General features: G+C 45.9%; 2 protein-coding genes across 4 annotated transcripts in view; both read right to left on the reverse strand.

The window, feature by feature from the left end:
• Positions 1–15,271, reverse strand: part of adamtsl3 (ADAMTS-like 3) — a 156,895-nt gene extending 141,624 nt beyond the window's left edge. For both annotated transcript variants that reach the window (XM_052507791.1, XM_052507792.1), the window contains exons 1-3: positions 15,147–15,271; positions 7,241–7,286; positions 4,469–4,705 (exon numbers count right to left, since the gene is read on the reverse strand). In XM_052507791.1, coding sequence (XP_052363751.1) covers positions 4,469–4,705; positions 7,241–7,286; positions 15,147–15,265 — 402 coding nt within the window. In that variant the 5' untranslated portion in view covers positions 15,266–15,271. The remainder of the gene's footprint in view (positions 1–4,468; positions 4,706–7,240; positions 7,287–15,146) is intronic.
• LOC127923731 (uncharacterized) lies at positions 410–4,444 on the reverse strand. Of its 2 annotated transcripts, XM_052507799.1 has the most exons (4): positions 2,877–3,055; positions 2,391–2,842; positions 1,752–1,851; positions 410–1,618 (listed from the first exon to the last, which is right to left on the reverse strand). In XM_052507799.1, exons 2-4 carry the CDS (start codon positions 2,698–2,700, stop codon positions 787–789), a joined length of 1,242 nt encoding a protein of 413 aa, XP_052363759.1. In that variant the 5' UTR covers positions 2,701–2,842; positions 2,877–3,055; the 3' UTR covers positions 410–786. The 2 variants fall into 2 exon arrangements, with proteins under 2 accessions (XP_052363759.1, XP_052363760.1); XM_052507800.1 differs by having other exon boundaries at positions 410–1,851; positions 2,877–4,444.
• Positions 15,272–16,567: the final 1,296 nt, after the last annotated feature.

The following is a 16,567-nucleotide window of genomic DNA, read 5'->3' on the forward strand; positions in this document are numbered from 1 at the left end:
TTTGACTTCAAGCAGAGAACATGGTCAGAAAAAGACGGATCTTGACATCGCAGCTCCTTGTGTCTCTCTCTCACACACACACACACACACACACACACACACACACACACACACACACACACACACACACACACACACACACACACACACACACACACACACACACACACACACACACACACACACACACACACACACACACACACACACACACACACACACACACACACACACTTCACTTGAGAATGTCTATGGGTAGAATAACATGGAGGTTCTATTTGGGTTGAACAAGCACTTTGTCATGGTTCCATGAAGACAGCTTCGTACTGTAGCTTGCTGATATACAGGATACTTAGAGAAGTATCAGTAACAAGTTAATGCCTTGTGGGACTAAGTAATGTCCCTCGTTCCCTGTTAAGTTATCATGGCCTGGCACTGTATAAGTGTACTTTTAAGGATTTGCATAAAGAGGGTCTACTTCCTTAATGGATGAAGTGGATAGGTGAATTTCCGCTTGGCTAGACACACAACAGTGTGCATTCCTCTCTGGCCTAGAACAGCTACAGGGTTCTGGTCAAAAGGAGTGCACTATACAGGGAATAGAGTACCATTTGGGATGCAGACCTAGTCTAGCACTGTGTTCTAGTACACTACAGCATATGATGTGGGGAATCTGTCTTTCTGAAACAAGTGTCGTACCTTCTGTGTCTCTCTCTACTTCCTCCTGTCGTACCTTCTGTGTGTCTCTCTCTCCTTCCTCCTGTCGTACCTTCTGTGTGTCTCTCTCTACTTCCTCCTGTCGTACCTTCTGTGTGTCTCTCCTTCCTCCTGTCGTACCTTCTGTGTCTCTCTATCTCCTTCCTCCTGTCGTACTTTCTGTGTCCCTCTCTCCTTCCTCCTGTCGTACCTTCTGTGTGTCTCTCTCCTTCCTCCTGTCGTACCTTCTGTGTCTCTCTCTCCTTCCTCCTGTTGTACCTTCTTTCTCTCTCTCCTTCCTCCTGTCGTACCTTCTGTGTCTCTCTCTCCTTCCTCCTGTCGTACCTTCTGTGTCTCTCTCTCCTTCCTCCTGTCGTACCTTCTGTCTCTCTCTCCTTCCTCCTGTCGTACCTTCTGTCTCTCTCTCCTTCCTCCTGTCGTACCTTCTGTGTGTCTCTCTCTCCTCCCTCCTGTCGTACCTTCTGTGTCTCTCTCTCCTTCCTCCTGTCGTACCTTCTGTCTCTCTCTCCTTCCTCCTGTCGTACCTTCTGTGTCTCTCTCTCTTTTTCCTGTCGTACATTCTGTGTGTCTCTCTCTCCTCCCTCCTGTCGTACCTTCTGTGTGTCTCTCTCTCCTTCCTCCTGTCGTACCTTCTGTGTCTCTCTCTCCTTCCTCCTGTCGTACCTTCTGTGTGTGTCTCTCTCCTTCCTCCTGTCGTACCTTCTGTGTGTCTCTCTCTACTTCCTTCTGTCGTACCTTCTGTGTGTCTCTCCTTCCTCCTGTCATACTTTCTGTGTCCCTCTCTCCTTCCTCCTGTCGTACCTTCTGTGTGTCTCTCTCCTTCCTCCTGTCGTACCTTCTGTGTCTCTCTCTCCTTCCTCCTGTTGTACCTTCTTTCTCTCTCTCCTTCCTCCTGTCGTACCTTCTCTCTCTCTCCTTCCTCCTGTCGTACCTTCTGTCTCTCTCTCCTTCCTCCTGTCGTACCTTCCTCTGTGTCTCTCTCTCCTTCCTCCTGTTGTACCTTCTTTCTCTCTCTCTTCCTTCCCCTGTCGTACCTTCTGTGTCTCTCTCTCCTTCCTCCTGTCGTACCTTCTGTGTCTATCTCTCCTTCCTCCTGTCGTACCTCCTGTCTCTCTCTCCTCCCTCCTGTCGTACCTTCTGTCTCTCTCCTTCCTCTCTCTCTCCTTCCTCCTGTCGTACCTTCTGTGTCTCTCTCTCCTTCCTCCTGTCGTACCTTCTGTGTCTCTCTCTCCTTCCTCCTGTTGTACCTTCTGTCTCTCTCTCCTTCCTCCTGTCGTACCTTCTGTCTCTCTCTCCTCCCTCCTGTCGTACCCTCTGTCTCTCTCTCCTTCCTCCTGTCGTACCTTCTGTCTCTCTCTCCTTCCTCCTGTCGTACCTTCTGTGTGTCTCTCTCTCCTCCCTCCTGTCGTGCCTTCTGTGTCTCTCTCTCCTTCCTCCTGTCGTACCTTCTGTCTCTCTCTCCTTCCTCCTGTCGTACCTTCTGTCTCTCTCTCCTTCCTCCTGTCGTACCTTCTGTGTCTCTCTCCTTCCTCCTGTCGTACCTTCTGTCTCTCTCTCCTTCCTCCTGTCGTACCTTCTGTCTCTCTCTCCTTCCTCCTGTCGTACCTTCTGTCTCTCTCTCCTTCCTCCTGTCGTACCTTCTGTGTGTCTCTCTCTCCTCCCTCCTGTCGTACCTTCTGTGTCTCTCTCTCCTTCCTCCTGTCGTACCTTCTGTCTCTCTCTCCTTCCTCCTGTCGTACCTTCTGTGTCTCTCTCTCCTTTTTCCTGTCGTACATTCTGTGTGTCTCTCTCCTCCCTCCTGTCGTACCTCCTGTGTGTCTCTCTCTCCTCCCTCCTGTCGTACCTCCTGTGTCTCTCTATCTCCTTCCTCCTGTCGTACCTTCTGTGTCTCTCTCTCCTTTTTCCTGTCGTACCTTCTGTGTGTCTCTCTCTCCTCCCTCCTGTCGTACCTTCTGTGTGTCTCTCTCTCCTCCCTCCTGTCATACCTTCTGTGTCTCTCTATCTCCTCCCTCCTGTCGTACCTTCTGTGTGTCTCTCTCGCCTTCTTCCTGTCATACCTTCTGTGTGTCTCTCTCTCCTCCCTCTTGTCGTACCTTCTTTCTCTCTCTCCTTCCTCCTGTCGTACCTCCTGTGTCTCTCTCTCCTTCCTCCTGTTGTACCTTCTGTGTGTCTCTCTCTCCTTCCTCCATCGTACCTTCTGTCTCTCTCTCCTTTCTCCTGTCGTACCTCCTGTGTCTCTCTCTCCTTCCTCCTGTCGTAACTTCTGTGTCTCTCTCTCCTTCCTCCTGTCGTACCTTCTGTGTCTCTCTCTCCTTTCTCCTGTCGTACCTTCTGTCTCTTTCTCCTTCCTCCTGTCGTACCTCCATTCTCTTTCTATTCTATCTCTCCTTCCTCCCATCGTACCTCCACTTCTCTTTCTATTCTCTCTCAATTATCCCTCTCCTTCCTCCTGTCACACCTCCTCTGCCTCTCTCTCTCTCTCTCCCTCCTTCCTCACACCTCCAGTTCTCTGTCTCTCTACTTATCTCTCTCTTCCTCTCCCCTTCCTCCAGTCATACAGCCTCAGACTGACGTTTTAATAAAGCACCTATCCAGAGAAGAGGATATGGTAACATTGATCATCAGTCTGTGGTTCCTAAAACAATCACTTCTAGCCTAAAACTAGAACCCAGAGCTTCTGACATGCAACATGGAGAGGAGAAATATTTTCCATGTTTAAGATCATTTTTTAGGAACTTCCTATTTCTGACATGTGGTTTTAGATCAGCCTTTGCTACAGCAGCTGCCATGTGGATTCACAAAGAGGAAATACAGTACAATTGTTCAAGAACAACGATTATTGAGAAATATTGCAGAAGATCAGAAGTTCTCAGACTGTTTTTCACTGTAATAGTTTGTAAATATTCATGTAGTCTTTACTGTGGCCCACAAAGAAAACGCAAATACTTCAAGCAGTGATCCAGTCTTGAGCCATTTTATTGTATCGTGTCATATTGTATATCGTGTCCCCTGATCTGTCATTGACATGGCTGATTAACTTTCTGGAACCACAATGGCTGCCCTGACACAGTCCAGGTGGGTGACACATTGGTGCTGGATGAGGAGACTTTCCCTCCCCATGCAATCTAAAGTGCTTTGAGCACATGGAAAAGTGCTATATAAATCCAATCCTTATTATACAAGATATTACTATAATATCATCATATTGTAATAATATACGACTTCCCCTCATACTTTGATCAGGCACATGCACAGACAGGGCCTTACCTGTGTAGAGAACATGCCCTTTGCACCTTCCAGTCTCCTAAGTGTCATTTTGGGTGGTGGTATAATTTTCCCCCCTATTCCCAGTCTGCCCTGTACTGAGATTACAAGCCCGGTTGAGAGATACGGTCACCGGTCGAGTGTCTGTCTATCTACCTAGTTTAAATACAACAGTACTTCAACAGCAGCATAACATTTGATTTAGCTTACATCATCATCAATATTGCATCTGGTTGGCTGATAGGCAGCAGAGAGAGAGGCAGAAAGATATCAAAGAATCAGGAAAATAAATGGAGCGAGCTAACTAGCAGATTTACATCAATCACCAACATCAATGATCAGCTGATAGCCCATCCTATTTTCCCCATGTCAATCATGTCTTGTTGCAGAAAGAAATGCCCCCTGAAAGGTCTGTGGACGGCCCTGACTTTGAGCATCTGGAAAAGTGCTTTATAATATCCATCCAAACAGTCAGTCGGTATCTCACCTGACAGACCCCACTGATACACATATCCAGGGCGTCGGCTCGGCAACGTGTTCCGTCTAGAACCTTAGGTGCCAGCTCCACCGTTAGGCTCCTCCCCCGCGCCTGGCACCGCAGGGCGCACGCAACAGAGGGTTCATAGGGCACGGGAATCCACTCGTATACCATTCCCTGGTACCTGATGTCATTGTGAGCGGAGCACTGCTGGGCTCGGAAGTCTCCCGACTCGACGGGACAGTCCTGGGGAAGAAGGGAGGAGAGGAAAGAAAAGGAAGTTAGAGAAGGATAAGATGGCTCGGCAGAGGGAACAAACAGAAGAGATAACAGCTTACAGTGGGGCAAAAAACTATTTAGTCAGCCACCAATTGTGCAAGTTCTCCCACTTAAAAGATGAGAGAGGCCTGTAATTTTCATCATAGGTACACTTCAACAATGACAGACAAAATGAGAAAAAAACATCCAGAAAATCACATTGTAGGATTTTTTATTTATTTATTTGCAAATTATGGTGGAAAATAAGTATTTGGTCACCTACAAACAAGCAAGATTTCTGGCTCTCACAGACCTGTAACTTCTTTAAGAGGCTCCTCTGTCCTCCACTCGTTACCTGTATTAATGGCACCTGTTTGAACTTATTATCAGTATAAAAGACACCTGTCCACAACCTCAAACAGTCACACTCCAAACTCCACTATGGCCAAGACCAAAGAGCTGTCAAAGGACACCAGAAACAAAATTGTAGACCTGCACCAGGCTGGGAAGACTGCATCTGCAATAGGTAAGCAGCTTGGTTTGAAGAAATCAACTGTGGGAGCAATTATTAGGAAATGGAAGACATACAAGACCACTGATAATCTCCCTCGATCTGGGGCTCCACTCAAGATCTCACCCCGTGGGATCAAAATGATCACAAGAACGGTGAGCAAAATCCCAGAACCACACGGGGGGACCTAGTGAATGACCTGCAGAGAGCTGGGACCAAAGTAACAAAGCCTACCATCAGTAACACACTACGCCGCCAGGGACTCAAATCCTGCAGTGCCAGACGTGTCCCCCTGCTTAAGCCAGTACATGTCCAGGCCCGTCTGAAGTTTGCTAGAGAGCATTTGGATGATCCAGAAGAAGATTGGGAGAATGTCATATGGTCAGATGAAACCAAAATATAACTTTTTGGTTAAAACTCAACTCGTCGTGTTTGGAGGACAAAGAATGCTGAGTTGCATTCAAAGAACACCATACCTACTGTGAAGCATGGGGGTGGAAACATTGTGCTTTGGGGCTGTTTTTCTGCAAAGGGACCAGGACGACTGATCCGTGTAAAGGACAGAATGAATGGGGCCATGTATCGTGAGATTTTGAGTGAAAACCTCCTTCCATCAGCAAGGGCATTGAAGATGAAACATGGCTGGGTCTTTCAGCATGACAATGATCCCAAACACACCGCCCGGGCAACGAAGTTGTGGCTTCGTAAGAAGCATTTCAAGGTCCTGGAGTGGCCTAGCCAGTCTCCAGATCTCAACCCCATAGAAAATCTTTGGAGGGAGTTGAAAGTCCGTGTTGCCCAGCAACAGCCCCAAAACATCACTGCTCTAGAGGAGATCTGCATGGAGGAATGGGCCAAAATACCAGCAACAGTGTGTGAAAACCTTGTGAATACTTACGGAAAACGTTTGACCTCTTGTCATTGCCAACAAAGGGTATACAACAAAGTATTGAGATAAACTTTTGTTATTGACCAAATACTTATTTTCCACCATAATTTGCAAATAAATTCAGAAAAAATCCTACAATGTGATTTTCTGGATGTTTTTTCTCATTTTGTCTGTCATAGTTGAAGTGTACCGATGATGAAAATTACAGGCCTCTCTCTTCTTTTTAAGTGGGAGAACTTGCACAATTGGTGGCTGACTACTTTTTTCCCCACTGTACATGTGGAAGACCCAACTCTGCCAACAGCGAGTCTTTACTAAGTCTATCCTTAGGCCTTGCTTTACGCACGCACGCACGCACGCACGCAGGCAGGCAGGCAGGCAGGCAGGCAGGCAGGCAGGCAGGCAGGCAGGCAGGCAGGCAGGCAGGCAGACAGACAGACAGACAGACAGACAGACAGACAGACAGACAGACAGACAGACAGACAGACACAGACAGACACACAGACACACAGACACACAGACACACAGACACACCTTCCCTCTCTTTCTCATTTAACTACATGCATGGGACTTCATAAAGTCAAGTGTTTCTCTCTCTCTCTTGCTTTGTTGATATCCATCTCTTTCACACCGGGAGCGGTGGTCTAAATATTATGCTGGGAACTCATCCCACTGGTCATGATTGAAATCATAGCTAGTCTGCAATACATTCCAGACACAAACCACCTCAATAGAGTAATAGAAACAGTACAGACTAGTCTATCTTTGATTCAAATGCTGTGAGAACGACTGTGGTTCCGCTGCTGAGAATAGAATGTTGATATGAGGTTGTTGTGTTCATTGATGGAACGTGTGATTTTACCATGAGGTCACCCACAGTGCTGAACATGACTGTCAAATACAGTGGCGACTGACAATACTGAGCCAGTGCTTCTCACTGTTAGCAGCAAAGTTATAAACTGGAATAGAAAAGTTAGAAAGTGGAATAGAAAAGTTATAAACTGGAATAGAAAAGTTAGAAACTGGAATAGGACTAATAACAAGTTATATGTGTTGCATTCATAAGCTTTGGAAATGACTTTGTTCTAGTCTGTTGAGGCTTCATAGCGTAGACTAGACTTACCATGTTACTGCACGTTCTGTAGCGGATATTCTTGCCTTCACAGTTCCTACAAAGAAAAATAACAAACCAACATTGTTAGTACAAATTGAAACCAACGGTTTACAAGGAAATGGTTTGGGCTCGAGTGTAATGGTTAATAAAAAGGTTTATTTGTGACGGGAAAGCTATATAACACACACCATATCAAACACGTATAATAGAATAGCTTAATATCCCTCAGGGAATGTGTTTTGTAACAAAGAAAAGCACCATTACACAGAAACGTCTACAACAACAGTGGTGTTTTGTTAGTTTCTTGGGAAGAGGCTCAGGAGTTACACCTTTGTGAGTCTGGAGGATCGTGGCTGGAGTCAAATCAGGACTGACAGACATTTCATCCTGAATTATAGCTGCCTGTCTCAGACACACACACACACACACACACACACACACACACACACACACACACACACACACACACACACACACACACACACACACACACACACACACACACACACACACACACACACACACACACACACCTGTCAGACCAAACCACGCTTCATCTGCCAACGATCAGATCTCATCGAGCCAACGACCGTCTCAGGACCCCCTCTGGGCTTAAACAAGCAAATCAACCTCTCTCACACAACAAACACGCACACGCACACACACGCACACACTCTGACACCCTCCCACACACACACACTAATCGGTTCACCTCACTCTGTCAAAACCAACTCCTGCCTCGTCTGAAATCCACCACAGCGTAACACTCCATTCCCTCCCCCTTCCTACACCGTATGGACACGCTACAAAATCTGTTCCACCTTGTTAGAAACGATAACTGCAGCCCATCACCCAGTGTGTGTTAACTTCCACTTCGCCACATTTCTCATTCTCACCCCCGGGGGTAGAATAACATTGGTCTAAACTGGTAGCAGCTCATTTGTTCGGGGCAATGCCCCAAATGGCACCCTATTCCCTACACAGTGTACTACTTTTGACCAGAGCCTTATGGGCGCTGGTCAAAAGTAGTACACTACATTGGGAATAGGATGCCATTTGGGACGCAAAGCGGATGTTAAAAAGCTTCAGTCTAATCGTCCATTAGGGTGAACGGGGAGTTGGAGACCACACTATGGCCATTCAGCCTGCTCCAAGGAAAAGCAGGCACCGAGGCAGAGTAGGAATGTCTCTGTCTTAACGAACCAATTAATGGCTTTCCCTCATCGAGATGAATCACTCATCCACACTGGGTTATACGTATAGGCTGGAGGCAGGCGCATACACATGCATACAGACATACACGGACACACACACGGACATACACGCAGAGCCACAAGCACACACACACACGGCTGTGTGTAGACCATGCTTTCAGGGTCTAGGAATGTCTATGAGGTGGCTATTTGTCTTCTAGCGGACAAACAGAGAGCAAAAGTCCACAGACATGAGGAAGGATAGGCAGCACTGTGTCTAATGGTGTAGGGTGAAGTTGCCCCTTGACACTGATCTTGGATCAGTGTTGCGTTTTCTCCACTAATAGTTAAGGTTAGGGGGAGGGGAAACTGATCCTAGATCTGTACCTAGGGGCAAACTTCACCCCGGAGCGTGTCTAACAGAGTAAACCAAATCGAGCATTATCAGGTGTGTAAGTGCTGGGTAGGAACAAAAGCCTGCATACCCTGCAGCTCTCCAGGACCGGGATTGAAAAGAATAGTGCTGCTCTAATTCAAGTCTAGACAGATATTCCTAGACAGATATTTCCTCCCAGTCACTGGATGTTTCTATAAGGACAGATGAAGTTAGCAGGAGTCTGGGGGGGAGGGGCCTTAGAGAAGACAAGGCGCTGGGCACACAGCGTCTGACGTCCAAGAGCAACATGGGGCCAGACACTACCCCACTTTGTCTGTGTATCTCTCTGTGTGTGTGTGTGTGTGTGTGTGTGTGTGTGTGTGTGTGTGTGTGTGTGTGTGTGTGTGTGTGTGTGTGTGTGTGTGTGTGTGTGTGTGTGTGTGTGCGTGCATCTCTCTCTGTGTGTGTGCGTGCGCGTGTGTGTGTGTGTGTGTGCGTGTGTGCGTGCGTGCGTGAGTGAGTGAGTGTATCTCTCTCTGTGTGTGTGTTTTATGTCTGGAGTAAGCTGGAGTGGGGCAGGGAGAAAGAGATGACAGTAGACTTAAGGTGTTCTCTGCAGTCTTTCTATGTTCCCCTTCATCTACACAGGCAGCTCTTCTGCTGGCTTAACCCTAACACCTGACACACACACACAATCCCAGTGCGCTCGAGCAGGTGTGTTGGCTGATGCAGGGAATGGGAGATATTGCTCAAATAACTGTGTAAATCTCCCTGTGGGGGAAGCAGGCAAATCAAGCCCACAATCACTTCCAGACTTCTACACTCATTTAATCAATGAAGGGAAGTCAGGACAGAGGTCTGAGGCTGTGTTTCAAATGGTACACTATTACCTATAAAGTGCACTACATTTGGGGAAAATAATCTGATTGGTGAACTGGAATAATTGTTATCTCATCAACAACCCCTAAAGACCTACAGATATGGCCACTTATCATTCAGTTAAGTTGTGTCCCAAATGGCACCCTATTCCCTACTGTTTATAGTGCATACAGTGCCTTCAGGAGGTATTCATACCACTTGACTTATTTTGATTAAATTGATGTATTTTCTCACTCATGTACACACAATAACCCTTAGGGACAAAGTGAAAAGATTTTAGAAATGTTTGCAAATGTATTGAAAATGAAATACAGACATATCTAAACTACATATGTAATCACACCCCTGAGAAAATACTTCTTTACCTGGTATTCTTTTAAAAATGGTTTGTCGAATTGGTCATTGATCACTGCTAAACAACCATTGTCATGTCTTGCCATAGATTTTCAAGTAGATTTAAGTCAAAACTGTAACTAGGTCACTCTGGAACATTCTCTGTCTTCTTGGTAAGAAATTCCAGTGTAGTTTTGGATCTGCTGGAAGGTGAATTCATCTCCCAGTGTCTGGTGGAAAGCAGATTGAACTAGGTTTCCCTCTAGGATTTTGCCTGTGCTCAGCTCCATTCCATGTATTTTTTATCCTGAAAAACTTTACCATGAACAATTTCTGTCACGTGTGCTCCCTCTCTGGCCTCTAGGTCACCAGTCTGCTCGTCATGGCCCACACCGGTCACCATCGTAACGCATAATTACGCATTATAACACTCACCTGGACTCCATCACCTACTTGATTAACTGCCCTATATTTGTAACTCCTTTTGGTTCCTTCCCCAGTCGTCATTGTTTCTGTTCCTGTTTCATGTCAGTGCAGTTTGTGTTACGTGTTTGTTTCATTTATTTATTCAATGTTTTCACTCCCTGAACTTGCTTCCCGACTCGCAGATTACAGCGTTACAATTACAAGCATACCCATAACATGATGCAGCCAATATGGAGAGTGTTACTCAGTAATGTGTTGTATTGGATTTGCCCGAAATATAACACTTTGTATTCAGGACAGAAAGTGAATTGCTTTGCCACATTTTTTGCAGTATTCAATTAGTGTTTCCCTTTTTGCATACAGGATGCATATTTTGTAATATTTTTATTCTGTACAAGCGTAGAGTAACTACAATGTTGTTGATCCATCTTCAGTGTTCTCCTATCACAGCCATTAAACTCTGCAACTGTTTTAGAGTCACCATTGGCCTCATGGTGAAATCTCTGAGCGGTTTCCTTCCTCTCTGGCAACTGAGTTAGGAAGGATGTCTGTATCTTTGTAGTGATTGGGTGTATTGATACACCATCCAAAGTGTAATTATTAACTTCACCTTCTGCAGTATGTTCTCTCTGTTACTGCACGGCAAGAGGTACCGGAGCACCAAGTCTACCCAACAGCCATCAGACTGATGAATAGTTCATTAAACGGCTACCTGGACTTTCAGATTTTTACGCCCTATCTATATGTACATAGTACTTCAATCAATTACTTAACCAATCCTTAAAGGACATATTATCTCGATCAATCACCCCAACTACTTGATACCCAGTACACTGACTCGGTACCGATATTCCTTGTATATAGCCTCGTAATTTTTTATTATCCCCCATATATTGTGTTATGCTAATAATTGTTATGCTAAGAATACTTTCTGAAGGTACTGTATGTACTCCTCCCTATAGACAGGTTGGTTGTTTAGAAACAAAAGCCATGTGCAACTATGGGGCAAAACAAACATGATGACACAACCGGCTCCACGCATGTGTCTGCATGCGCCATCATGCGCATGTTGAGTTTGTCGATCCCCACCAGACTCGATCAGGACACGCAGGTTCAAATATCAAAATGCACTCTGAACCAACTATATTAATTTGGGAACAGGTCAAAACACATATGAAACATTAATTCCCATTTAGCTAGTTTGCTGATGCTAGATCATTTGTCCTGGGAGATAAACATTGGGTTGTTATTTTAACTGAAATGTACAATGTCCTTTTTTTGCTGGATCTTTGTAGAATTTGGACCAATTTTGAGTCACACAATTGTATGTTTTCTACTCCAACAATTAATTCATGGATAAAAGGGGAATCCTAGTTAGTTTCTAGTAATCTCTCTTTTGTGGCAGTTGGCAACCAACTTTAAGGTGCATTACTGTAACCAACTGCACTGGAGTGTGGACCTCATTCATTTTTCAATCACCGATGTAGGGATATGCTCCTAAAAACCAATGAGGAGATGGTTAGAGGCAGGACTTGCAGCACGTCATACATATGAAATAGAATCAGGTTCTATTTCAGCACCTAGATACGCAGACGCTTGTTGACGCGCGCAAACAGTTTGGATGAATGACTGAATAACATGTATGTGCACATTTATTTTGCAATGCTAGCGCACGCAACAGCATGTTAGATTGTTGATAACATGTAAACTATATTTGGCATCCAATATTTCTTGAAAACATAAATACAATTGCACAATAATCACTTGTCTCTCAAATTCATCATTACAGTTATTGGTCAGCTAGCTAGTAAATGTTTTTCCATATTAGCATAAACATGACATGGTATCAAGAACAAACGTAAGGAAGTCCAGAGAGTACAAATTAATACATAAAATATGTATCTCATTATCACCACATAAATGTTATTTTGTCTACACACACAATAAGCACCTCATCAAGAAGCCCTGTTGCTGTGTTGACTGCAATGTGCTCGTGGGGAATTGAAGCCATGAACAATGCCTGACAGGCATCCCTGTCTCCCAGGCTGCGTGGCACACCCAAGACCACAGCCAATCTCATGCAAGGAACAACGCATCTAACTTGGTTAGTATTATGAGCTAGCTAGTTAGGTAGGTAGTCTTGTTAGCTATCTAGCTAGCTTGTTATCTATGCTGGTTGTTAGCTTGCATAGCTTATACTGTACGTGTATAATTATAAGGGACACTTCATGTTTCGTGGATAAAATTTATATTTTTCAGTGGGTGAGCTCCATTCCTGACAGGCTGTAAAACCTGAAGTGTACCTTACAATTATAAACATATAAGTTATGCAAGCTAACAACCAGCATAGATAACTAGCTAGCTAGCTCACTCACAAGACTAGCCAAGTTAGCTGTGTTGTTGCTTGCATGCGATTGGCTGTAGGGTGCGGCAAGCTGCCTGTCAGGCATTGCTCAGGGCTTAAATAACCCACGAGGGCTAAGATGGCCCCACGACCTCTTAGCTCAACACACAGACTTCTGCCCCATTGAAGCGTGTGTATCGTTTCCGTAACGTCGTCAGCTAACCCATCTATAGTGCACTACTTTTGACCAGGGCCCAAAGTCTGGTAAAAGGAATGCACTGCGTAGCGAAACGGGTGTCACTTGGGACGTAGCAGAACTATGTCAAAAAGTAAGATAAACAACAGTCATATGTATTGTAGTAACACCACTTCCTATTGCATTAACACAAGACACCCTCAATGTCTTTGAAAGGCCAAAGAGAGGGACGTTAAAAAGGAAAGATATACATCTGTGTCCCATCAGTAACCCTACACCCCTCTGAGCACCACTCTTAACAAACAGGAAACATTCAATTGAGCAACGATGATCCCAATTTGACAGAGCAGGGTAATAAAATCTCCCCTGAATCCGTCCAAAGGTCAATACTGTGTGTGTGTGTAATTGTCTTCTCCCTGTTTCTATTATAAATGGATACAGGATTCATTCCATAATCACTGTTGCCAATTAACCCTGTTTAGTAGCTCTATCGTTTGATTTGTATTTTTATATTTGTGCTGTTGTAAATTTTACTTTTAATTTTACCATTTTACTTTTCACATGTTAGTCATTTAGCAGACGCTCTTGTCCAGAACAACTTACAGTAGTGAGTGCATACATTTCCATACCTTTTCGTACTGATCACCCGTGGGTATTGAACCTACAACCCTGGCATTGTCATGCTCTACCAACTGAGCCACATGGGTATGATTTTGGCAGAGAGTAATTTCCCAACACTAAGGTGATGCACAGGTTGAGTAGTGTTCAGAACAATGGAGAATAATACCAATGTTGTGCTAGGAGGGATGTGTGTGTCTACGTGTGTCTGTGTGGCTGTCTGTCTGTTCCTCTGTTTGTCTGTATGCGTCTGCATATAGTTCCAGGAGTAAACTCACTACCATTAGGATGCAATGTGTCGTAGATTGGATATAATGTGAATGACTGGCAGCTCTTCTCCCATAAAGTTGACCCTTGTTGCTCTCTAAAGATAATGTAAACTGTAACATCTAATGATTTACAGGATTTAACCTCCCATCCTCCCCAGGATCTAATCTCCCATCCTCCCCAGGATCTAATCTCTCATCCTCCCAAGGATCGAATCTCCCATCCTCCCCAGGATCTAATCTCCCATCCTCCCCAGGATCTAATCTCCCATCCTCCCCAGGATCTAATCTCCCAACCTCCCCAGGATCTAACCTCCCATCCTCCCCAGGATCTAATCTCCCATCCTCCCCAGGATCTAATCTCTCATCCTCCCAGGATCTAATCTCCCATCCTCCCCAGGATTTAACCTCCCATCCTCCCCAGGATCTAATCTCCCATCCTCCCCAGGATCTAATCTCCCATCCTCCCAGGATCTAATCTCCCATCCTCCCCAGGATCTAATCTCCCATCCTCCCCAGGATCTAACCTCCCATCCTCCCCAGGATCTAATCTCCCATCCTCCCCAGGATCTAATCTCCCATCCTCCCCAGGATCTAACCTCCCATCCTCCCCAGGATCTAACCTCCCATCCTCCCCAGGATCTAATCTCCCATCCTCCCCAGGATCTAATCTCCCATCCTCCCCAGGATCTAATCTCCCATCCTCCCCAGGATCTAATCTCCCATCCTCCCCAGGATCTAATCTCCCATCCTCCCCAGGATCTAATCTCCCATCCTCCCCAGGATCTAACCTCCCATCCTCCCCAGGATCTAACCTCCCATCCTCCCCAGGATCTAACCTTCCATCCTCCCCAGGATCTAACCTCCCATCCTCCCCAGGATCTAACCTTCCATCCTCCCCAGGATCTAACCTTCCATCCTCCCCAGGATCTAACCTCCCATCCTCCCCAGGATCTAATCTCCCATCCTCCCCAGGATCTAACCTTCCATCCTCCCCAGGATGTAATCTCCCATCCTCCCCAGGATCTAACCTCCCATCCTCCCCAGGATCTAACCTCCCATCCTCCCCAGGATCTAACCTCCCATCCTCCCCAGGATGTAATCTCCCATCCTCCCCAGGATCTAACCTCCCATCCTCCCCAGGATCTAACCTCCCATCCTCCCCAGGATCTAACCTCCCATCCTCCCCAGGATCTAACCTCCCATCCTCCCCAGGATAGAACCTCCCATCCTCCCCAGGATAGAACCTCCCATCCTCCCCAGGAATGTGTGTGTGATACTGACCCTCCGTTGAGACACCTGCGTAGAGAGTAAGAGGCCCCGCCTCCACAGGTGCGTGAGCAGTCGCTCCAGGTGCCCCATGCATCCCAGCCACTGTCCCCGTCCTCATCTGATCCAGTCATACGAGACGCCTGAGAGAGAGAGGGGAAATAGGTTAGAGCCTTGGCTGAACTTGGGAGTTTGAAGAAAAATAATCAGATTTTTCTTACAGTCCCTGGAAATGTGTCTTTTGCTTTTTGACCAAACACCACAAGACCCACACAGGGGTTAGAAACACAGGTGCTGCTTGTCATTCCAACACGTGTTGTTATGACAAGAGAATCAAGCTGCTTTTCTAAATCACAAGGGCTTAATCCCAAACTGCTTGTCTAGATCACTAGGGCCTAATCCCAAACTGCTTGTCTAGATCACTAGGGCCTAATCCCAAACTGCTTGTCTAGATCACTAGGGCTTAATCCCAAACTGCTTGTCTAGATCACTAGGGCCTAATCCCAAACTGCTTGTCTAGATCACTAGGGCCTAATCCCAAACTGCTTGTCTAGATCACTAGGGCTTAATCCCAAACTGCTTGTCTAGATCACTAGGGCCTAAACCCAAACTGCTTGTCTAGATCACTAGGGCCTAATCCCAAACTGCATGTCTAGATCATTAGGGCCTAATCCCAAACTGCTTGTCAAGATCACTAGGGCTTAATCCCAAACTGCTTGTCTAGATCACTAGGGCCTAATCCCAAACTGCTTGTCTAGATCACTAGGGCCTAATCCCAAACTGCTTGTCTAGATCACTAGGGCCTAATCCCAAACTGCTTGTCTAGATCACTAGGGCCTAAACCCAAACTGCTTGTCTAGATCACTAGGGCCTAATCCCAAACTGCTTGTCTAGATCACTAGGGCCTAATCCCAAACTGCTTGTCTAGATCACTAGGGCCTAATCCCAAACTGCTTGTCTAGATCACTAGGGCCTAATCCCAAACTGCTTGTCTAGATCACTAGGGCCTAATCCCAAGATGCTTGTCTAGATCACTAGGGCCTAATCCCAAACTGCTTGTCTAGATCACTAGGGCCTAAACCCAAACTGCTTGTCTAGATCACTAGGGCCTAATCCCAAACTGCTTGTCTAGATCACTAGGGCCTAAACCCAAACTGCTTGTCTAGATCACTAGGGCCTAATCCCAAACTGCTTGTCTAGATCACTAGGGCCTAAACCCAAACTGCTTGTCTAGATCACTAGGGCCTAAACCCAAATCGACCCTATGCCCTATGCACTTGTGGAGATCAGAGAGGATTTGACAGATGTAAGCAATTTGGAAATAGCTCCAATGTGCCGTGCCCTCTGATAGGCGAGGGGGAAGTTTCCATACATTGCTTTTACCAATCAAATCGTCTCAGATCTCCACAAGTGCATAACGCGTAGGGGTCTTGGAT

Source organism: Oncorhynchus keta, unplaced genomic scaffold, assembly GCF_023373465.1.
Source record: "Oncorhynchus keta strain PuntledgeMale-10-30-2019 unplaced genomic scaffold, Oket_V2 Un_contig_3157_pilon_pilon, whole genome shotgun sequence".
Lineage (NCBI taxonomy): Eukaryota > Metazoa > Chordata > Actinopteri > Salmoniformes > Salmonidae > Oncorhynchus > Oncorhynchus keta.